The 24,525-nt window shown below is 35.7% G+C and overlaps 1 protein-coding gene across 4 annotated transcripts in view; it reads left to right on the top strand.

The window, feature by feature from the left end:
- The window catches only part of Rasal2 (RAS protein activator like 2), a 348,110-nt gene that overhangs the window by 264,948 nt on the left and 58,637 nt on the right, over positions 1–24,525 (top strand). For all 4 annotated transcript variants that reach the window (XM_076832457.2, XM_076832459.2, XM_076832455.2 and 1 more), the window contains exon 5: positions 2,124–2,233. In XM_076832457.2, the coding sequence (XP_076688572.1) occupies positions 2,124–2,233 (110 nt within the window). The remainder of the gene's footprint in view (positions 1–2,123; positions 2,234–24,525) is intronic.

Here is a 24,525-nt window from a genome sequence, read left to right as displayed (position 1 = left end):
ACAAGGTGGTTTTCCTCCCTCTGGCTTCTTTCAGAATTTTTTCTTTATCTTTAATTTTCTGTAGTTTGAAATATGTGGTTTGGGGCAATGTTTTTATTGTTGTTGTTTTGTTGCTGTTGTTATTTTTGTTATTTATGGAGCTTGGTGTTCTGTGGATCTGTGGTTTGGTTCTGTTGTTAAGTTGGGAAAATACTAGTCATTGTTTATCTTTGATTTCCTTGTAACTTCTAGTACAATTCTATACCACAGAGATATAAAATGAATTTTATTAAATAAATACATTAAAATATGAAATAAGATCAAATAAAAACCTAAGTAAAGTTAAAGTATTGCATGGATGAACATTGACTAGGACAAATTCAGTCGGCTGCTTTACCCTGTGCATGTGCACATGTGCGCAAGTGTGTGCTTGTTGTCAAGGCCCTCTCAACTTAGGGCAGTGATTTTTTTAAACAACCCTATAATCCTCCTAGAATTCTATAATCTTAACTCTAGTTTGCTGACTGCATTTATGGGCAATATGGTGATTCATTCTAATTGAGTTACAGAAAATAAAGCCTGTGCCCTGGAGAACTAATGACAGTAACTCTCCCTAATGACTCTAAGATTGTATGGAGACCAAGCAAATGACTGTCTCTAAGTATTATGGTACTTTCAAAAAAGAACTTGTTTTTTCTTTCTTCTAATCTCTCTATGTATGTGTAAGCTGGAACAAAATGATAGTTTAGAGAACTATGCCTATGTGATATTTTCTAGATTTTACACTTGGAAGAGGAAAGGCCAGGCCAAGACTTTATGCATGTTATGCTACTGAGCTACATCCTCAATCTGTACTTACTCTTTCAGCATCAAGATCAATAAAATATTGACACGTTTTTTTCTTCACTCATCTAAATAGCTGTAATTCATGTACAAAACTGCAAAGGTACATGAAGCAAATGCCTCCTGTGGCATTGATATCATCCCTAACACATGCCTGTTGAAATGCCTAACATCAAGCTATAAAAATTACACAAATATTTGCACAGAAATTTTTAAATCTACTGACTTCTTCCTATAAAGACTTCTAAAATCAAATCTTTTAACAAAAAAATAATAAATAAATAAATAGTTGTAATTCAAATAAGTTCATTTCCATTTTTCTCTAATGAATGGAGTAATGCCTAAGTGTTTAAAAAATATGTGACTTGGTAAAACACCATGGTAGTCTGTGCTACTGTTTACCAAATATTTCTAGTTCTCTTTCTGGGTTTTTACAAATCCCTTCCCCATAGATGTTAGGTGTGGTCACAAGTTTGTTTTGATTTTTTTGTTTGTTTTGTTTTGATTTTGGTTTAGGTTCGTTGAAATGAAACTAGAAGTGATATGAAGTTTTAAAAGCTAGTACAGTTATCTCCATTTAAATGTTAACTTTACAAATACCATATCCAAAGTGATATAGACCTAATTTTAACACTCTTCTTTTTAATTCATTTATTTATTTGTTCTAATTTGTTATGCATGACAGCAGAATGCATTTCAATTCATATGGAGCACAATTTTCCATTTCTCTGGTTGTACATAAAGTAGAGTTACACCATTCATGTTGAGACTACCAACAAGTTACCTTGTACTACTTAGTTAATTGTTTTTTTGAAGTCTTAAGGTCAAGTTTCTTTTCTCAGTGTCACTGTCAGTTCCTGCAATATACCAAGTACCTTCTCATTTCAGGTCCTTTTCACATTCTGTTCTCTTTAATTATTTGCTCTTAATTTAGGAAATCACTTTGTGTCATTTCTTTTGAAATTGCTGATACTATCTTCATAGAAAAGACTACATTTGTCAATGTTTTATTGTTGTGTTTTTAAAAATCTATTAGTAAAGTTAGAAATTTTTTACATAACTAGTATAAACTAGAAATAAGAATTCAGTGCTATCAAAAACTTTAATTATCCCAGAAAATAAAATGATCTTATCACATTACCAAGTGGTTTCAAGCAACTATTACATATAAAAAAAATTGAAATCTGGATTCTGTTTCAAGTCTACATTATAAAAATCTGAACACCTTTTGCAAATTTAGTGCAGAAGGTAATATTCCCTGTCGATTCTCTCTCCCATCACCATCTGCCTTTTCATTCTAGGGATTCTTCAGCAAGCGCCTGAAAGGCTCCATCAAGAGGACCAAAAGCCAGTCAAAGCTTGACAGAAACACAAGTTTTCGGCTCCCATCTCTGCGTAATACAGATGACAGGTAGGAAGTCAGCTTGCTTAAAACAGAAAGCAGTGTCAAAATGGATTTTGATAATTCATCTTGGCCTTTTCTAACTTTTCAGTAATGATAATTTTAGAAAGATCAATATGAAATTTATTTTTTTTACCTTGTTCATATTGAGCAGGGAACAGTATGTTGTCTCAAATGCCAATCCAGTTTAAGAATCTTGAGAGTTTGTGGATTCATAAGAACCAATTAAGGAATCAATTATGCTTCTTTGATAAGAGTGAAATTCTAGTGGTCAGGGGTGAATCTTTTTTTTTTTTTTTTTTTTTGCTAGAATGACTCTAAGAGGTAATGATGATGATGGTTAATAATTTTTGAGCATTGTATATGTTATCTTTCTATTGCTGTGACAAAATACCTGATAAAATCAACTTAAAGAAGAAAGATTTATTTTGGCTCATGGTTTCAGAAGTTTCAGTCCATGGTTATTTGGCTCCGTTGATCATGAACCTATGGTGAAACAGAATATCATGGTGAGGGAGGGTATGCCAGAGCAAAGCTGCTTGCCTCATGGCATTCAAAACCCAAAGAGAAAGAGAGAGGAGAGGAAGGGGCCTGGGACAAGATATTCCCTTCTAACTTCCAACTAGGCCTCACCTCCTGAAGTTTCCACCACCTTCCAGTAGTACCACTGCCTGGAACCAGTGAGGCTTCAACACATGAGTCTGTGGGGAACATTCCAGATCTAAACTATGACAAATTTACAGGGTTTTTTATGCTTATAATTTTATTTATTTAATCTCCATAATAAATCTATATGATAATGCTGTTATTATCCCTGTTTTATAGATGAAGAATCTGAGGCACCAAGATTCTTACCCAAGATCATATAGCTAGTAAATAATAAAAATTATATTTGAATTTGGGCAATTTGGCTTCATAGTTCATCTTCTTCACTACTTTGTTATTCTCTCTATATGGCATATGGAATTGGCATTGTTGGTTTATAGTCACATCTGGAAGACATGTAATGAAAAAAAACAAGGATTTCAATAAGGACTATACTAGCTTAGGTAAACTTAAAATGTATATAGTTCATGAAGGATAACATTCCTCTAAAATCATTGAACATGCCTGATACATTTTTAATATTTTGTGCCTCTGTAATATTGATAATTTTAGAGTGTTGCATCAGTACATCATTGCCAGCACCAGTTTTTATTGAGTGCTTACTATGTGCCAGGCATTTCAAATGTAGTCTCATATAATACAACCCTAGATACTATTATTATCCTCATTTTACAGTCGAGGAACTGAGGCGAAAAGAGATGGAGAAACTTGCCCAGTGTCACACAGCTAGTAAGTAGTGGAGCCTGGATTTGAATCAAGTCTGCCTCTCATATTTGATGTCCTTATTTATATTTGAGGTTTTGGGTTTTGGATTTTTTGATGTTGTTGTTTTAGTAAGTGACATTATTCTTAACAAAAAGAAATAAAAATTATAGGCTTGGCAGGCAGAGAATTATTGACCTTGTTTTATAGATGAAAGAATTGTCCCCCATACTAAGCTGATGATGAGACTACTGCTTCATACCACAACATGGCTGGAGGTAGAGATCATTATGTTCAGGGGAAGTAAGCCAGGCACAGACAAGTGCTGCATGATCTCGGTCATACGTGAGATCTAAAAATGTTGATCTCATAAAAGCTCTTTTCTCTTAACCACGTTAAAAGTGCTCATGGAAATTTACAAGCCTGTCCAATTGGCATGTAATTTTCGTATTATCTCTTATACCTCTTGGTGTATAAATTATTAAATTTAATTTTCTAAATTTAATTTAACTGATGGAAACATTAATTTTATTTATTAATGGAGTACCATGTGATGTGTCAATATTTGTATACCTTGTGTAATATTTAAATCAGGATAAACATATTTATCTCTTCAAATGTTGAACATTTCTTTATGGTAAAAACATTCAAAATCCTTCCTTCTGCCTTGTTGAAATATACAGTACATTCCTATTATCTGTAATCACCCTATTATTCCATAGCATACCAGAGCTTCTCACTCCTGTCCAACTATAACTTAGTGCCCATTTGTCAATTTCTCCCCCTCCCTCCCTTCCTCGCGCTCTCTAGCCTCTCTGTCATTCTACTCTCGACTTTTATGAGATTGACATCTTTAGATTCCACATATGAGTGAAAGCATACAGTACTGGTGTTTCTGTCCCTGGCTTACTTCATTTAACATAATGATCTCTACTTCCATTCATGTTATTGCAAATGACAGAATTCATTCTTTCTGTGGCTGTATGGTATTCCATTGTCTACCATATTTTCTTTATCCCTTCACCAGTCAGTTAACACTTACTTGGTTTTTATTTCTTGGCTATTTTGCATAGTGCTGCAGTGCCCATGATAGTGCAAATGTCTCTTCAACGTACTGACTTTATTTTCCTTGGATATATACCCAGCAGTGGGATTGCTAGATCAGATACTAATTCTATTTTCCATTTTTTGAGGAACTTCTATATTGTTTTTCATAGCCATTCAAATGGGATTGCTTTCTTGATTTCTATTTCAGATTTTACTGTTGACATATAGCAACACTAGTAGGTTTTGAGTGTTAATTTTGTACCCTGCAGCTTTGCCAAATTCATTTATTAGTTCTAATAGATCATATATATAATTTATGAAATTAGATTTAATAATTTACATACATTATACACACACATATACACATAGATTACACATACAGAGAGTATGTAAGGTCGTCTTCAAACAGTGTAATTTGACTGCTTTTCCAGTTTGGATGCCCTTTACTTCTTCCTCTTGTTTGATTGCTCTGGCTAGAACTTCCAGAATTATGTTGAACAGAAATGGTAAAATTGTCTTGTTCCAGACCTTAGAGAGAAAGCTTTCTGCTTTTCCCCATTCAGTATGTTGGCTGTTGACTCAACTATAATGGCCTTTATTACATCGACATACATTCCTTTTATACCTAATTTTTCAGCATTTTTATCATGAAGCAATGTTGATTTTGTCAAATGCCTTTTCTGTATCCACCGAGATGATCATATGGGTTTTGTCCTTCATTCTGTTGATATGGTGTATCATGTTTATTGATTTGTGTAATATTGAACCATCCTTGCACCACTGGGATGAATCCCACTTTATCATGTTAATCTTGTTAATGTGTTGTTAAGGATGTTTATATGTTTGTTCATCAGTCTGTAGTTTTTTTTGTTGTTGTTGTTGTTGTTGTCATGTTCTTTTCCAGTTTGGGTATCAGGATAATGCTGGTCTTGTAGGTTGAAGAATACCTTCCTTTCTCTTCTCTTTTTTGGAATAACTTTGGAGAATTGGTATTAGTTCTTTAAATGTTTGATAGAATTCAGCAGTGAAACCATCTGGCCCTGGACTTTTCTTCAATGAAAGGCTTTTTATTACTAATTTGATCTGGTTATATACTTTTATTGCTCTATTCAGGTTTTTTATTCATGGCTCAATCTTGGTAAGGTGTATATGTCTTAAATTGTTCATTTCTTCTAGAGTATCACACTTGTTGGCATACAGTTGTTCATACTAATCTCTAATGATATTTATATTTCTGTGATACCAATTATGGTATCTCCCCTCTAATTTTATTCAATCTCCTCTCACTTTTTCTTAGGCTAACTGATTGTTTTCTGAATCAACCCTGTTTTATTGATCTTTTGTATTGCTTGGTGTTTTTTTCGTTTGGCTGATTTTGTTTTGGGGAGTCTCCATTTTATCTATTTCTTCTCTACTCTTTGTTATTTCTACTAATTTTGGTTTGCTCTTGTTTTTCTAGTTCCTTCAGATGCAGCAATAAGTTATTTACTTGAGATATGTCTTTTTGATATGGGCATTGATTGCTATAAACTTTTCCTCTAAGTACTGTTTTTGCTACATTCCATAGGTTTGGATATGTTTGTCTCCATTTTCACTTGTTTTACATCTTAGTTTTGAGGTAATCATAAAAAAAAATGGTTTTCTAAGTTTTTTTCCCCTTAGTTTCCTTTTTTAAAAAAATTTCTGTATTGTTTATTCTTTTTTATTGATTTTATTTTTTAAATACATGACAGCAGAATGCATTACAGTTCTTATTACACGTATAAAGCACAATTTTTCATATCTTTGTATATAAATATGTTCACACCAATAACTATAATTTTCATCATTTCAGGAGCTCAGAACATTTTTTAAATAAGTCCAATAAAATAGAATGACAATTTTTTCACAGTATATATTTTTAAGAATAAGGATATTGTACCTCAATTAAAACACTCCCAATTCAATAGACAGTTTCTTATACTCTGCAGCATCATATGCAAACTTGGGGAGACAAGAGGTTTTTTTTAATAAGTATATTTTATTTTTCAACCTTGTACTAAATATTACCTTCTTAATTTCAAACAGAGTTCTATCTTCTATTCCATTTTGCTTTAAGTAATCCATAGGAATTGTTGGCTTGTATTACCAAGAGATTATATTCTCCTAGAGACTTATATTTTTAGCATTTTTAGCCTTTTAGTGTGACCTAAATTCATTATATGTGACTTCCATATTGTTGTTTCAATCAATAGCAGTATCATTCTATCTCAAATACAGCAAAACAAGTAGGTGCTGATGAATTTCAAACATTAGATAACCCTCTTTATTTTCCAAATCTATTTGAATTATAAAGATTTCCTGTAAAAAAAATTTCAAAACTTTATTTTTGTTTTGTATTGGGATGAACTAAAAGTTGGAATGCACTGTTTGTGCACGTATATATACATACATGTATGTATTTTTTAAAAATATTTATTTTTTAGTTATATGTGGCCACAATATCTTTATTTTATTTTCATGTGGTGCTGAGGATCAAACCCAGTGCCTGACACATGTTAGGCAAGTGTTTACCTCTGAGCCTCAACCCCAGCCCAATACACATATGTATTTTTAATAGACTCTCTCACCTTCGGGTCTCTAAAGATATAAACAGAACTAAGGTTTATCTATTATTTTTATCAATTTTTTAGCTAAGCTATTTATTTATTTGTTTAGTTAAGCTCTTTGTATTAGTACCCTTATAGGCATAACCAAAGATTTTCCAAAGACTTCATTTTCTTGCTGAAGTCAGACCATTCCTTTCAAAACAGTGTATAGTGTCTAAATATAAGTACATAGACAGTTCTGTTCTTATATCTAACATGTGAATACTCTAAGTTAAATCTAGTAGAGCTGCCCTTTCCTTCAGTTTTTAAATTGTACAAATAAAATACGTACATCTTTGTTGTATTGGGAAAAATGTCTCAGTAATACACAGTCATACATTCTGAGAACTGCATCATTAGGCAGTTTCATGACTGTGTGAATGTCATGGCATTCTTATACAAAACTTAATGATAGAACCTACTAAACAACTAGGTTATGTGGTATAGCCTAGACTGCCAACCTTTATAGCATGTTACTATACCAAATACATAGGCACATATAACACAATGGTATTTCTGTATCTAAACATATCTAGACATAGAAATGGTACAGAAAAAAAACACAGTATAAAAGATGAATGGTATGCCTGTATAGGGCACTTACCATGAATGAAGCTTACAAGACTAGAAGTTACTCTGGGTGAGTGAACAAGTTAGGGGTGATTGAATGTAAAGGCCCAGGAGAGTGCTATACTTAGCTATAGGCTTTATAAACACTGTGTACTTAGGCTACTCTAAATTCATAAAAGTATTTTTCTTTCTTCGATTATAAATTAACCTTAGTTTACTATAATTCTTTTACCTTATAAACATTTACATTTTTTCTGTAATAAAACTTAAAACACAAACATACAGCTTTACAAAAATATTTTTGTTCTTTATATACTTATTCTGTAAGTTTTTTTCTGTTTTTAAAGTATTTTATTTCTACTTTTTAAAACTTTTTTGCTAAAAACTAAGAACAAACACACACATTAGCCTAGGTCTACATAGGGCCAGAATCATCAGTATCACTCACTTCCATCTCCACATCTGGAAAGTCTTCAGGGCAGTAACACCATGGGGAATCATCATCTGTTCTGATAGCAATACCTTCTTCTGAATTACCTCGTGAAGGACCTGCCTGAGGTTCTTGAGGAAGGTGTCAGTGTTTTCAGAAATATGTCCATGGTGGCTTACTTGGTTTGCTTTAATCATATATCTGCTTGTAAGCAGAAAACAGCATTGGAGTGCATGTTTTCAAATTTTTAAGGAACTTATTGAAGTCTACAGAGGTTTCTGTGAATTTTCTTGGGGTTTTCCTTTTTCTTTTCCTGCAGTTTCCTTTTCTCTTGTCTCTTCTTCAGCTATGAGTTCAGTAAGTGATAGGAATTTTGTTTATGCAAAATTATGTTTACTGCACAGGATAAGCTATGCAAAATACCATAGGATATTTTAACATTCATTCTTGATCATTAAAAAGTCTTTAATGGCTCCAGATATGTCTTGCCAATGATCCACAAGTTATAAAATCTTGTTATGAGACCTTGATGGAAATTATTACCAGTGCTTTTTTTTCCTGTCAATTTTTAATGATCTGTAAACTCAATATTTTCTTTGTCAGGGTATAGTACATGTAACTCTACATCTTTTTAATAGCTGTATTCTTGGTATAGATTCTTAGTAACTGGAAGTGAACTTTTACCCAATAATTAATATTCTAAAAAACAAATTTCTGTATATACTTCTACACATCTAATGTAGATGTGTTAGGTTCCATGTGCTGCAAAAGAATATAGGGGAGTGGGGTGGTAGAGCACTTTCCTAGCATGTATAAGACACTAGGTTCAATTTTCAGCACCACATATAAATAAGTAAATGAAATAAGATCCATCAACAACTAAAAAAAATATGTTTTAAATTCTCTCTTTTTTTATTAGCTCTAATCAGTTATACATGACAGTAGAAAGCTCTTTGGTTCATTGTACACAAATGGAGCAGAATTTTTTGCTTCTCTGATTGTACGTGAAGTAGAGTCACACCATTTGTGCAATCATACATGTACCTAAAGTAATGATGTCCATCTCATTCCAATGTCTTTTCTACCCCCTTGACCTATTCCCTGCTCCTCTTTGCATTATCTAAAGTTCTCCACTCATCCCATGTCATTCTCCCCCCTCCCCATTATGGATTACATTTGGCCCTTGGTTTGGGGGGATTGGCTTATTTCACTTAGCATGATGTTCTCCAATTCCATCCATTTACCTACAAATGCCATAATTTTAATATTTTTAATGCTGAATAATATTCCATTGTGTATATGTACAACAGTTCATCTGTTGAAGAGCATCTAGTTTGGTTCCACAGTTTAGCAATTGTAAATTGTGCTGCTATAAACATTGAAATGACTGCATCACTGTAGTATGCTGTTTTTAAATCCTTTGGGTATAGACCGAGCAGTGGGATAGCTGAGACAAATGGTTGTTCCATTTCAATTTTTCTTTCTGTTTTTTTAGATTGATTTTTTTAAAAAAACAAATGACAGAATTTATTACAATTCTTATTACACATATACAGCACAATTTTTTATATCTCTGGTTGTATATTAAGTATGTTGACACCAATTCGGGTCGTCATACGTGTACTTTGGATAATGATGTCTATCACAATTTTTCTAAGAAATCTCTGTACTTCTTTCCAGATTGGTTGCACCAATTTGTAGTCCCACCAGCAATGTATGAGTGTACCTTTTCCCCCACATCCTTGCCGACACTTATTGCTTGTATTCTTGATAACTGCCATTCTGACTGGAGTGAGATAAAATCTTAGAATGGTTTTGATTTGCCTTTCTCTAATTACTGGATATGTTGAACATTTTTCCACATATTTGAGGATGGATTGTATATCTTCTGAGAAGTGTCTGTTCAGCCCGTTAGCCCATTTATTGATTGACTTATTTTTTTGTTGTTGTTGTTTTGGTTTTGGTTTTGGTTTTGGTTTAGTATTAAGTTTTTTGAGTTCTTTATGTATCCTGGAGATTAGTGCTCTGACGTGTGTATGGCAAAAATTTGCTCCCAAATTGTTGGCTCTCTCTTCACTTCATTGATTATGTCTTTTGCTGAGAAGAATCTTTTTAGTTTGAATCCATCCCATTTATTGATTCTTGATTTTAATTCTTGCACATAGAAGTCTTATTAAGGAAGTAGGGACCTAATCCCATATAATAGAGATTTAGGCCTACTTTTTCTCCTGTTAGGCATAGGGTTTCTGGTCTAATTCCTAGGTCCTTGATCCATTTTAAGTTGAGTTTTGTGCATGGTGAGAGACATGGGTTTAGTTTTATTTTGCTGCAGATGGATTTCCACTTTTCCTAGCTGTTGAAGAGGCTGTTCTCCAATGTATGTTTTTGACACCTTTATCTAGTATGAGGTAACTGTATTCGTGTGGGTTTGTCTCTGTGTCTTCTGTTCTGTACCATTGGTCTACATGCCTGATTTGGTGCCAGTACCATGCCGTTTTTGTTACTCTAGCTTTGTAGTATGGTTTAAGATCCTGGTGCCTCCTGCCTCACTCTTCTTGCTAAGGATTGCTTTGGCTATTCTTGGTCTCTTAGTTTTCCAAATGAATTTCATAATTGCTTTTTCTGTTTCTATAAGGAATGACATTGGGATTTTAATTGGAATCACATTGAATCTGTATAGCGTATTAGGTAGTATGGCCATTTCAACAATATTAATTCTGCCTATCCAAGAGCATGGGAGATCTTTCCATCTTCTAAGATCTTCTTCATCTTCTTTCTTTATTGTCTATAGTTTTCATTATAGAGGTCCTTCGCCTCTTTTGTTAAGCCGACTCCCAAGTATTTTTTATTTTTTGAGGCTATTGTGAATGGGGTAGTTTTCCTAATTTCTCTTTCAGAGGATTCATCACTGATGTATAGAAATACATTTGATTTATGGGTATTGATTTTGTATCCAGCTACTTTGCTGAATTCATTTATTAATTCTAGAAGTTTTCCAATTGAATTTTTTGGATTCTTTAAGTATAGAATCCTGTTGTCAGCAAATAATGATGATCTGAGTTATTTTCCTATTTATATCCCTTTAATTTCCTTCTTCGAACTGCTCTAGCTGGAGTTTCAAGAACTATGTAGAAGGGGCTGGGATTGTGGCTCAGCGGTAGAGTGCTTGCCTAGCACTGGCGCGACCCGGGTTCGATCCTCAGCATCACATAAAAATAAAGGCATTGTGTTGAGTCCATCTACACTAAGAAATAAATTAAAAAAAAAAAAAAGAACTATGTAGAATAGAAGTAGTGAAAGAGGGCATCCCTGTCTTGTTCCAGATTTTAGAGGGAATGCTTCCAATTTTTCTAGGTTTAGAATGATGTTGGTTTTGGGTTTAGCATAGATAGCTTTTACAATATTGAGGTATGTTTCTACTATCCCTAGTTTTTTTAGTGTTTTGAACATGAAAGGGTGCTGTGTTTTGTGAAATGCTCTCTCTATATATCAATTGATGTAATCATATGGTTCTTATCTTTTAAGTCTGTTGGTGTAATGAATTACATTTATTGATTTCTGTATGTTGACACAACCTTGAATCCCTGGAATGAACCCCACTTGATCATGGTGCACTTTTTTTTATGTTTTTATATGTGATTTGCCAAAATTTTGTTAACAATTTTTGCATCTATGTTAATCAGGGATATTGGTCTGAATTTTTCTTTCTTTGATGTGTTTCTGTCTGGTTTTGGTATCAGGATGATACTAGCCTCATAGAGTTTGGAAGGGTTCTCTTCTTTTCTATTTCATGGAATAATTTGAGGAGTATTGGTTTTAATTCCTCTTTGCAGGTCTTGTAGAACTTGGCTGAGAATCCATCTGGACCCAGACTTTTCTTGGTTGGTAGGCTTTTGATGGCGTCTTCTATTTCTATGCTTGAAATTGATCTGTTTAAATTGTGCATGTCCTCCTGATTCAGTTTGGGTAGATCATATGCCTCATATGTCTTCGAGGTTTTCTATTTTACTGGAGTATAAATTTTCAAAATAGTTTCTGATTGTCTTCTGTATTTCAATATTGTCTGTTATTGTTTTTTTCATCACAAATTTTAGTAATTTGCATTTTCTCTCTCCTTTTCATTGGAGTGGCTAGTTTGTCAATTTTTTTTCAAAGAACAAGCTTTTTGTTTTGTCAATTTTTTGATTTGTTTCTTTTGTTTCAATTTCATTGATTTTAATTATTTCCTGTCTTCTACTACTTTTTAACGTTTATTTTTTAGTTGTAGATGGACACAATACCTTTATTTTATTTTTATGTGATGCTGAGGATCATGTTAGGCAAGTTCTCTGCCACTGAGCTACATCTCCAGCCCTTCTACTACTTTTGGTGTTGACTTGTTCTTTTTCTAGGGTTTTGAGATGTAATGTCAGGTCATTTATTTATTTACTTTTTCTTCTTTTAATGAATGCACTTAATGCAATGTGCTTCCCTTTTAGCACTGCCTTCATAGTGTCCCAGAGATTTTGATATGTTGTATAGGAGTTCTTATTTAACTCTAAGAATTTTTTTATCTCCTCCTGATGTCTTCTGTTATCTAGGCATCATTCAGTAGTGTATTATTTAGTCTCCAGGTGTTGGAGTAGCTTCTAATTTTTATTTTATCATTAATTTCTAATTTCATTTCATTATGGTCAGATAGAATACAGAGTAGTATCTCAGTATTTTATATTTGTTAAGACTTGCTTTGTGGCATAACATATGGTCTATTTTGGAGAAGGATCCATGTGCTGCTGAGAAAAAAGCGTATTTACTCACTGATGGATGGAATATTCCATATATATCTGTTAAGTCTAAATTATTTTTTTCTTGAGTTCTACAGTTTCTTTGTTTAGTTTTTATTTGGAGATCTATCCAGTAGTGAGAGAGTTGTGTTAAAGTCACCCAGTATTATTGTGTTGTGGTCAATTTGATTCTTGAAGTTGAGAAGGGTTTGTTTGATATACATAGATGCCCCATTGTTTGGAGCATCGATATTTACAATTCTTATGTCTTGTTGATGTGTGATTTCCTTAAGCAGTATGAAATGACCTTATTTATCCCTTTTTATTAACTTTGGTTTCAAGTCCATTTTATACGATATAAGGATGAAAACCCCTGCTTGTTTACACAGTCCATGTTAGTAATACATTTTTTCCCATCCTTTCACCTTCAATCTGTGGATGTATTTTTCTGTGAGATGAGTCTCTTGAAGGCAGCATACTGTTGGGTCTTGCTTTTTAATCCAATCTGCCAGTCTGGGTCTTTTAATTGATAAGTTTAGGCCATTCACATTCAGGTTTACTATTGAGATATGTTTTGTATTCCCGTTCATTTTGGCTTTTTTGGGGTTTTTTTTTTTTTTTTTTTTATTGGTTGTTCAAAACCTTACAAAGCTCTTGACATTAGCTTCAAGTGAGTTATGAACTCCCATTTTTACCACAAATACAGATTGCAGAATCACATCGGTTACACATCCACATTTTTACATAATGCCATACTAGTAACTGTTGTATTCTGCTACCTTTCCTATCCTCTACTATCCCCCCTCCCCTCCCCTCCTATCTTCTCTCTCTATCCCATCTACTGTAATTCATTTCTCTCCCTGTTTATTTTCCCATTCCCCTCACAACTTCTTATATGTAATTTTGTATAACAATGAGGGTCTCCCTCCATTTCCATGCATTTCCCCTTTTCTCTCCCTTTCCCTCCTCCCTCATTTCTCTGTTTAATGTTAATCTTTTCTTCCTGCTCTTCCTCCCTGCTCAATTCTTAGTTGCTCTCATTATATCAAAGAAGACATTTGGTATTTGTTTTTTTAGGGATTGGCTAGCTTCACTAGGCATAATCTGCTCTAGTGCCATCCATTTCCCTGCAAATTCCATGATTTTGTCATTTTTTAATGCTGCATAATACTCCATGGTATATAGATGCCACATTTTTTTGATCCATTCATCCATTGAAGGGCATCTGGGTTGATTCCACAGTCTAGCTATTGTGAATTGTGCTGCTGTGGACATCGATGTGGCAGTATCCCTGTAGTACGCTCTTTTAAGGTCTTCAGGGAATAGTCCCAGAAGGGCAATAGCTGGGTCAAATGGTGGTTCCATTCCCAGCTTTCCCAGGAATCTCCATACTGCTTTCCAAATTGGCCAAACCAATTTGCAGTCCCACCAGCAATGTACAAGAGTACCCTTTTCCCCACATCCTCTCCAGCACTTGTTGTTGTTTGACTTCAGAATGGCTGCCAATCTTACTGGAGTGAGATGGTATCTTAGGGTGGTTTTGATTTGCATTTCTCTGACAACTAGAGATGGTGAGCATTTTTTCATGTACTTGTTGATTGATTGTATGTCCTCCTCTGAGAAGTGTCTGTTTAGGTCCTTGGCCCATTTGTTGATTGGGTTATTTGTTATCTTATTGTCTAATATTTTGAGTTCTTTGTATATTCTGGATATTAGGGCTCTATCTGAAGTGTGAGGAGTAAAAATTTGTTCCCATGATGTAGGCTCCCTATTTACCTCTCTTATTGTTTCTCTTGCTGTGAAAAAAACTTTTTAGTTTAAGTAAGTCCCATTTGTTGACTCTTGCTATTAGCTCTTGTGCTATGGGTGTCCTATTAAGGAATTTGGAGCCGGACCCCACAATATGTAGATCAGAGCCAACTTTTTCTTCTATCAGACACAGAGTCTCTGATTTGATATCAAGGTCCTTGATCCATTTTGAGTTAACTTTTGTGCATGGTGAGAGGAGGGGGTTCAGTTTCATTTTGTTGCATATGGATTTCCAGTTTTCCCAGCACCATTTGTTGAAGATGCTATCCTTCCTCCATTGCATGCTTTTAGCCCCTTTGTCAAATATAAGATAGTTGTAACTTTGTGGATTAGTCTCTGTGTCCTCTATTCTGTACCATTGGTCCACCCACCTATTTTGGTACCAGTACCATGCTGTTTTTGTTACTATTGCTCTGTAATATAGTTTGAAATCTGGTATCGCCATACCGCCTGATTCACACTTCCTGCTTAGAATTGCTTTTGCTATTCGGGGTATTTTATTTTTCCATATGAATTTCATGATTGCTTTATCTATTTCTACAAGCAATGCCATTGGGATTTTGATTGGCATTGCATTAAACCTATAGAGAACTTTGGGTAATATCGCCATTTTGATGATGTTAGTTCTGCCTATCCATGAACATGGTATATTTTTCCATCTTCTAAGATCTTCTTCTACTTCTCTCTTTAGGGTTCTGTAGTTTTCATTGTATAAATCTTTCACCTCTTTTGTTAGGTTGATTCCCAAGTATTTTATTTTTTTTGAGGATATTGTGAATGGAGTGTTTTTCCTCATTTCCGTTTCAGAAGTTTTGTCGCTGATATACAGAAATGCCTTTGATTTATGCGTGTTGATTTTATATCCTGCCACTTTGCTGAATTCATTTATTAACTCTAGAAGTTTCTTTGTAGTCCCTTTTGGGTCTGTTAAATATATTATCATGTCATCCGCAAATAGTGATAATTTAAGTTCTTCTTTTCCAATTTTTATGCCTTTAATTCTTTCGATTGTCTAATTGCTCTGGCCAGTGTTTCGAGAACTATATTGAAAAGAAGTGGTGATAGAGGGCATCCCTGTCTTGTTCCAGATTTTAGAGGGAATGCCTTCAATTTTTCTCCATTCGGAATGATGCTAGCCTGAGGCTTAGTATAGATAGCTTTTACAATGTCAAGGTAAGTTCCTGTTATCCCTAGTTTTTCTAATGTTTTGAACATAAAGGGATGCTGTACTTTGTCGAATGCTTTTTCTGCGTCTATCGAGATGATCATATGGTTCTTATCTTTAAGTCTATTGATGTGGTGAATAACACTTATTGATTTCCGTATATTGAACCATCCTTGCATCCCAGGGATGAATCCTACTTGATCATGGTGCACAATTTTTTTGATGTGCCTTTGTATCCGATTCGCCAGAATTTTATTGAGGATTTTTGCATCTAGGTTCATCAGAGATATTGGTCTGTAGTTTTCTTTCTTTGAGGTGTCTTTGTCTGGTTTCGGAATCAATGTGATGTTGGCCTCATAGAGTGAATTTGGAAGAGCTCCCTCTTTTTCTATTTCCTGAAATAACTTGAAAAGTATTGGTATTAATTCTTCTTTAAAGGTTTTGTAAAACTCCGCTGTATACCCATCCGGTCCTGGGCTTTTCTTGGTTGGTAGTCTTTTGATTGCTTCTTGAATTTCATCCATTGATATTGGTCTGTTCAAATTGTGTGTATCCTCCTGACTCAGTCTGGGCAAATCATATGTCTTAAGAAATTTATCCATGTCTTCACTATCTTCTATTTTATTGGAATATAAGTTTTCAAAATAATTTCTAATTGTCTTCTGTATTTCTGTAGCATCTGTTGTGATATTGCCTTTTTCATCCCGTATGTTAGTAATTTCAGTTCTCTCTCTTCTTCTCTTTGTTAGCATGGCTAAGGGTCTGTCAATCTTATTTATTTTTTCAAAGAACCAACTTTTAGTTTTGTTAATTTTTTCAATAGTTTCTTTTGTTTCAATTTCGTTGATTTCCACTCTGATTTTAATTATTTCTTGCCTTCTGATGCATTTGCTGCTGTTTTGCTCTTCCTTTTCTAGGGCTTTGAGATGAAGTGTGAGCTCATTTATTTGTTGGTTTTTCCTTTTTTTGAGGAATGACCTCCAGGCGATGAATTTCCCTCTTAAAACTGCTTTCTTTGTGTCCCATAGATTCCGATAAGTTGTGTCTGTATTTTCATTTATCTCTAAGAATTTTTTGATTTCCTCCTTTATGTCTTCTGTAACCCCTTGATCATTCAGTAACATATTGTTCATTTTCCATGTGATATAGGATTTTCCCTTCCTTCTTTTATCATTGATTTCCTGTTTCATTCCATTATGATCAGATAAAATGCATGGTATTATCTCCACCCCTTTATATTTTCTGAGGGTTGCCCTATGGCATAATATATGGTCTATTTTTGAGAAGGATCCATGTGCTGCTGAGAAAAAAGTATATCCACTTGATGATGGTTGATATATTCTATATATGTCAGTTAAGTCTAGGTTATTGATTGTGATATTGAGATCTATAGTTTCTTTATTCAACTTTTGTTTGGAGGATCTGTCCAATGGTGAGAGAGGTGTGTTGAAGTCACCCATAATTATTGTGTTGTGGTCTATTTGATTCTTGAACTTGAGGAGAATTTGTTTTATGAACGTCGCAGCACCATTATTTGGTGCATAAATATTGATAATTGTTATATCCTGTTGGTGAATGGTTCCTTTTAACTGTATATAATGTCCTTCCTTATCCCTTTGGATTAACTTAGTCTTGAAGTCGATTTTATTCGATATGAGGATGGCCACCCCTGCTTGTTTGCGAGGACCGTGTGCATGGTATATTTTTCCCAGCCTTTCATCTTCAGCCTGTGTATGTCTTTTCCAGTCAGATGTGTCTCCTGGAGGCAGCATATTGTTGGATTTGTTTTTTTAATCCATGTTACCAGCCTATGTCGCTTTATTGGAGAGTTTAAACCATTAACGTTTAGAGTTACTATTGATATATGGTTTGTACTTCCAGCCATGTTTGATTATTTATCTCTTTTTTTTTTTTTAATTTAGTTTGTTTCTCCATGATTAGCTTCCCCCACTCCGTCTGTCTTTACTGAGGTACTTCCCACTGTTGGCTTTGGTTATTATTTTTTCATTTCTTCCTCGTGTAGTGTTGTGCTCAAGATGCTTTGCAATGCTGGTTTTCTGGCTGCAAATTCTTTTAGCTTTTGTTTATCATGAAAGATTTTTATTTCGTTGTCGTACCTGAAGCTTAATTTTGCTGGATACAGAATTCTTGGTTGGCATCCATTGTCTTTCAGTGTTTGAAATACGTTGTTCCAGGATCTTCTCGCTTTCAGCGTCTGTGATGAAAAATCCGTTGTTAACCTTATTGGTTTACCCCTGAATGTAATCTGCCTCCTTTGTCTTGTAGCTTTTAGTATTTTCTCTTTGTTCTGTATATTGGATATCTTCATAACAATGTGTCTTGGCGTTGGTCTACTGTGATTTTGTATGCTCGGTGTCCTGTATGCTTCTACAATTTGTATATCTGTTTCCTTTTTTATTTCTGGAAGGTTTTCTGTAATTATTTCATGTAGCAGGTTACTCATTCCCTTGGTTCGAATTTCTATTCCTTCCTCTATCCCAATGACTCTTACATTTGGTTTTTTGATGTTATCACATATCTCTTGGATGTGTCTCTCGTGATTTTTAACCAGCCTATCTGAGTTGGCTAGACTCTTTTCAAGATGATATATTTTGTCTTCATTATCTGACATTCTGGCTTCTACTTGCTCCACTCTATTAGTGATACTCTCATTTGAGTTTTTAATTTGGTTTATAATTTCCTTCATTTTTAAGATTATTGTTTGATTCTTTTTTATAATCTCTATCTCCTGATATAGATGATTAACTTCTTCTTTTATCTGTTTATGTAATTCATTCTCAATGTGTTCTTTCGCTGCTTGAATTTGCTGTCTCATATCCTCTTTAAGGTTCCATTCCATCTGTCTAAGGTATTCCCTGAGTTCTTTATATGACCATTTTTCTAATGACTCTATATCCTCCTGAATATTTAGGCTGTCCTGCATTGTTTGTACTCCTTTTCTTCCTTGCTTTTTCATGCTGCTCATGTTGCTTCTTGTTCTGTTTGACTGCTGAGTTACTATTTACTCCTATTAATTTATTTGATGCTTGGGAGGAAAGGTATTAGAAGGGAAGGGAAGAAGTCACCAAAGAGAACGAGAGTAAGCAGGTAGAATTCAAGGAAGGGGGAATAAGAGAATTGAAAAGAAATGAAAAGACAGAAGAAAAGAAGAAAGGAAAAAAGAAATAGAAAATTAAAAAGAATTTAAAAAATAATAATAGTAATAATAAAAATGAAAATTAAAATTAAAAAATAAAATAAAATAAAATGAATTTAAAAAAATTTTAAAAACAACAAAAAAAAAGAAAAAAAATTTTAATAAATGCAGTCTTAGAGTTCGATTCACTATTCTTCCAGTAGGTGGAGCTGTGCCCACCGGGCCAAGCTTCTCCTCTCAGTAGGCGGGAGCCAGTCACTGTACAGCAGCTCTTCCTCTGGGACTGGGTGGGTCTCCAATCCTGAGTGCCTAGGGCCTTCTCTTGTGTCTAGTCACTTCCCCACTTTTCCTCGAGCTAGGCCCCGCTCACCGGTGACGCTCACCACAATACTGGCTACACGCCAGGTCTGCTGCTCCTGTGAGCCCTGTTTTCATGAACGCCTGGGCATGCTCTTCCTGTTTGCCATTCCCTTGGACCCTAAGTTTGTAGAGCTTGGGGCTGAGAACCCCCAGCTAATTTGCTTGCCCTCTGGTAGCCACGCCCCCGTAAGCTGGTGCAAGAGACCTTAGTTGTCAGCACTGGTGGGAGTGGTAGCCGGGAGTTCCGTGCCACGGGTCCCGCGCCACTCCTGATTCCCCCATGCGGGCAGGGCTGTTCGAAGAGCCAGGCGGAAGGGGCCGTTTGCCGTGTGGGCGGGGCCTTTCGCAGAGCCCAGCGGGCGGGAGCTGTTCACAGGAGCGCGGGGGTGGGGGTGGGGTGGGTCGTCGTTTGCAGCGCCAGGCGGTTCACAGAGCCGGGGCGGTGGGGGCCCAGGCAGGCAGCGGCCGTTCGTATGTTCGCTGCAACGTGTGGGCAGTGGCAGTTCGGCGGTGGCCGGCGGGACTGTGCCCCTGCTCCGAGTTGCCAAGATTCACTCATCTGGGACAAACTGACCCCTCCAATAGACTTACTAATTCCCAGCAGGTCTCCTTTCAGCGGAATTTTGCTAGAAGTTTCTCAGCAGGTCGCATGTAGGTGTATTAATGGGTCTCTCTGATCCCGTTACTGCGGAGGCATTGAAAGTGCTGCCTCCTCGCCGGCCGCCATTTTGAGTCCCCCTTTATTTTCGGTTTTTAACTTGACTTTATTTCTCCTTTGATTGGCCTTTCCTTTAGTATAGATCCCCCCTTTGCAGATTTTCATTGTTGTTTTTCATTTCCTCCTCATGGAATATTTTGCCAAGAATGTTCTGTAGTGCAAGCTTTCTCTCTGTAAATTCTTTTAACCTTTGTTTATCATGGAAGCTTTTATTTTGTCATCAAATCTGAAGCTTAATTTTTCTGGATATAAGACTCTTAGTTGGCATCCATTTTGTTTCAGAGCTTTGTGTGTGTTGTTCCAGGATCTCCTGGCTCTGAGGGTCTGGGTTGGAAAATCTGCTGAGATCTAAATTGGTCTCCCCTATATGTAATCTGATTCCTCTCCCTTGCAGCCTTCATGTCTATCCTTATTTTGTATACTAGGCATTTTCATTAATATATTCCTTGGTGTAGATCTATTGTAATTTTGTACATTTTGTGTCCTGTAGGCCTCTTATATTTGATTTTCCAATTCATTCTTCATGTTTGGGAAATTTTCTGATATTAATTCATTGTAGAGATCGTGCATTCCTTTGGTTTGAATCTCTGTGCCTTTCTGTATCCCGATAAATCTTAGATTTGGTCTTTTGATGTTATCCCCTAATTCTTGGATGTTGTGTTCATGGTTTCTTGTCATCTTCACTGTTAGGTCAACTTTATTTTCAAGATTTTGTAGTTTGTCTTCATTGTCTGTGGTTCTGTCTTCCAGGTGACCTACTCTGTTGGTGATGTTTTCTATTGAGTTTTTAATTTGTTTATTGTTTCCTTCTTTCAAGGATTTCTGTTTGTTGGTTGGGTGGTTTTTCCAGAATCTTTATCTCTTTCTTGAAGTAACCTTTTGCTACCTGTATTTGCTTTCTTATCTCTTTGTTGGAGTGATCAATTTTGGCCTGTATTTGCTTTCTTAGGTCATTCTTTAATTCACTGATCATTTTAATTATGTACATTCTGAACTCTTTCGCTGTCATTTCAACTACTGTGCTGAAAATAGATTCTATAATTATATATTATCTTGGCTTGTTTGGGGCACTTTCCTCCCTTGTTTTTTCATGTTGTCTACATATTTTCCTCTCTTGCAATACAGCTCCGAGTTGTTGAAGTTTCTACTCTATAATCTTGTAGAGTCCTTGCAGGTTACCAATACCTCACCTTTAATGGGGAGATCAATGTTTACATCAACCAATGCAACAACATGCAGCCATAAATCAATTAGCTTCTATTTAGACATTTAAGTTTTGTTGCTATAAACAGAAAAATGATGAGTTCAGGTATCTTCTACTATATAGCCAGTAGGTTTGCATAAGGGTTTATAGTTTCTAATGGTGTACAGAGAGAGAACAGGGTGGGGTAGATTGTCATGTTTATGAGGTAGGCTATGAGAATATAGAGGTGTTAGATTATAGGACAAGTGAAAGGGGAATCAAAAGAAGTCGGATGTTAGCAGGAGAAAAAAAAAGAGGGGCAAACCCATGCAAGGCTCCCTGTTACTTTTGCCACAGGATGTGTCTGTTAGCATACCTAGTAGGGATACTTCTGGTGCAACCATGCCCACAGGGACCTTGGTGACAGTCTTCAAGGTTCTGATTGTTGTCCCTAGATGGAAGCGACCGTGTCCCTAGTTGGTGGCAGCAGTAGCATCAAGCCTATAGGTACTTTGGTGTTAGGATTCCAGGCCCCAGTCAGTGTCCCAATATGGAAGTGGCCCCAACTAAAGATGGCAGAGGTGGCAGCAGAGGTAACCCAAGATGGCAGTGGAGGTGTCCCAAGATAGAGGCAACTGCTTTCAAAGATGAGGCTAGAAGGATGGACTGTGTGATGTTGTTGGGTGGCCGATTGGGTGATGCCACACTGTGGCATGTAGTGCCACCACAGGCAGGAGCCTCCTGGCTCTGTCCGTTGTTCCACAGTGGAGATTACCATGTAGGGAGGACTACAGAGGTGGCTGCAATATCCCAAGATGGAGGCAGTTTGGGTGGAACCATCCTCCCTATCCCCACCACCCTACCCCATTGGTGGATAGGGAACCCCAGCACAGTGGTTCCTCTTTGCTCAGGTGCAGTGTTCCCAACTGTGCTTGGGCAGTGCAGGTATTCCAGTCTCAGTGTGGACAGAGCAGGTCATGAATTGTCTCTTGTCTGTCTTCCTCAAACGGTCTGAGAGAACTAAAAAAGATATTTAAAAAAAGAAGAAGAGGAGGAAGAAGAGAACCAGGGGACTGGGTTGTAGCTCAGTGGTGGAGCACTTGCCTTGCATGTGTGAGGCACTGCATTCGATTCTCAGCACCACATATAATTTATTTATTAAATAAAAATAAAGTTCTATCAACAACTTAAAAATAAAATTTAAAAAGAAGAAGAATATAGAGAGCCAAAGACCCAGCTCCTGAACCTCAAGGAACCCAGTGGAAAAGGTAACTCACACACCAGAAAAGAGGAACTCATAAAAATGCACCTACCTTACAGCTTATTTGTCTCCCTTTTTAAGATTTCCTTACAACCATATCCAGTGACTTCTACTTATCTCATTTTACCTTTTTCTGCAAGGGAGGCTGGAAAGTTTTATAATTTGGTATGTTGCTGTCCCCAATAATGCCGGAATCTATTCTTAATATTCTTATGGAGAGAGAGATGGGTATTGAGAATGTAGCTAGCAATATCTGCAATAGAAGGAGGTCACCTACCTATTTCCAGGATTCTGGAAAGGTTAAGCCAACCAGCTTTAGAAGGTCAGTGGTCAGGATTACAGTGTGTGTGTGGGCGGGGGGGGGGCAGTGCAGGGGTTCAAACCCAGGGCCTTGCACATGCTAGGCAGGCTCTCTACCACTGACCTATAGCCCCAGCTAAGGCTTACCCTTATCACAAAGTACACTAGAGAACTAAACCACCCCACATAAAAAGATATTTGTGTTCCTCTATTAACATCCCAGCTGGCAAATCCATTCCTAGGTAAATCCAAGAGAAATGAGAACACATGTCCAAATAGAAACTTGTACAATAATGCTCATAGATAACTGCATTATTCCTAATGGTCAAAAAATCAGGATGACCCAAATGTCCATCATCCACTGATTAATGGATACTCAAAATATGATAATATCAGTACAATGAAATATTAGCATTTCATGAAAAGGAATAGAGTACTGATACATGCTACAACATATGTGAATGTTTTCATCCTTGAAAAAACATGCTGAGTGAAAGAAGCTTGTCATAGCTCAGTGGTATAGCACTTGCCTAATACGCATAAGACCCCAAATTCAATTCCCCAGCACCATGTTAAAAAAAAAAAGAAAAGACAGCAGTGGTCACAAAAGCATGTATTATATGATTCCATCTGTATAATATAAAATGTCCAGAATAAGTAAATCCTCAGATTAATTGTTGCCAGTATGTATTTCCAGAGGCTGAAGATTCCGGTTGCCCTATCCAACTGGAATCATGATGAATTAGAGTGACTTCTAATGAGCATGGGCTTTCTCTTTAGAGTGATCAAAATATTTTAAGCTTAGATTGTGGTGATGAGTGTACAACTCTGAATATACTAAAAAACTGTACATTGAAAATGGTTAGATTTTATGGTGTATGAACTATATCTTAGTAAAGATTTTCTTTAAAAAAGAAAAAAAACTGGCCCAGGAGGCACTCTTCAGTGAAGCTCCTTAGTCTGTATGCTCCCTTTCAGCACACAAAACTTAAGTTCAACTTTTTAAGTGTTTTTCTCTTAAGTTTAAACAACCAAGTGTCTTACAGATATTAAGGTAAATTTCCAAAATGAAAGACAGATACTAAAATAAACAAATACTGGAGGAGGGGGTGGCAGAAGAAACAGAGCAACTTATGAAACCAGAAACAATTTCACAAGCAAAATGGATGTTTTCAAAAGATAAGATTGTACATCTATGAAATAATAACAAGATGATATAAGAAAAAGAAAATCAAGAAGAGAATTTGGAAATTAATATAAAAGCTAAATTCAAGTCACTCTCTCAGAAAATAAAACAGAAAATGAAAGATTCGGCCCAAGAATTACAGGGAAAAAAAGAACAAAGAAAAACTTTGGGCAGGGAATTGTCAAAGAAAATGTCCTCAGACAAGAAAACATAAATATCCAGATTGGAAGGACCACCACATTCCCAGGAAAATGAATGAAAAAATACCCCTGAACATACACATCGGTGTAAATCATCATGAAATGTCAGTCACTGAGGTTTAGAAAATGAATCTTTAAAAAGATTCTATTGAAAAAAAATGGATTACATACAAAAGAGATGGAAGTACATACTGGGTAGGGGGGAATGATATTGGAA

Source organism: Callospermophilus lateralis, chromosome 13 (genome assembly GCF_048772815.1).
Source record: "Callospermophilus lateralis isolate mCalLat2 chromosome 13, mCalLat2.hap1, whole genome shotgun sequence".
Taxonomy (NCBI): Eukaryota; Metazoa; Chordata; class Mammalia; order Rodentia; family Sciuridae; genus Callospermophilus; species Callospermophilus lateralis.
The sequence above is the reverse complement of the archived record's forward strand: the minus strand, read 5'-3'. Positions and strand labels throughout refer to the sequence as shown.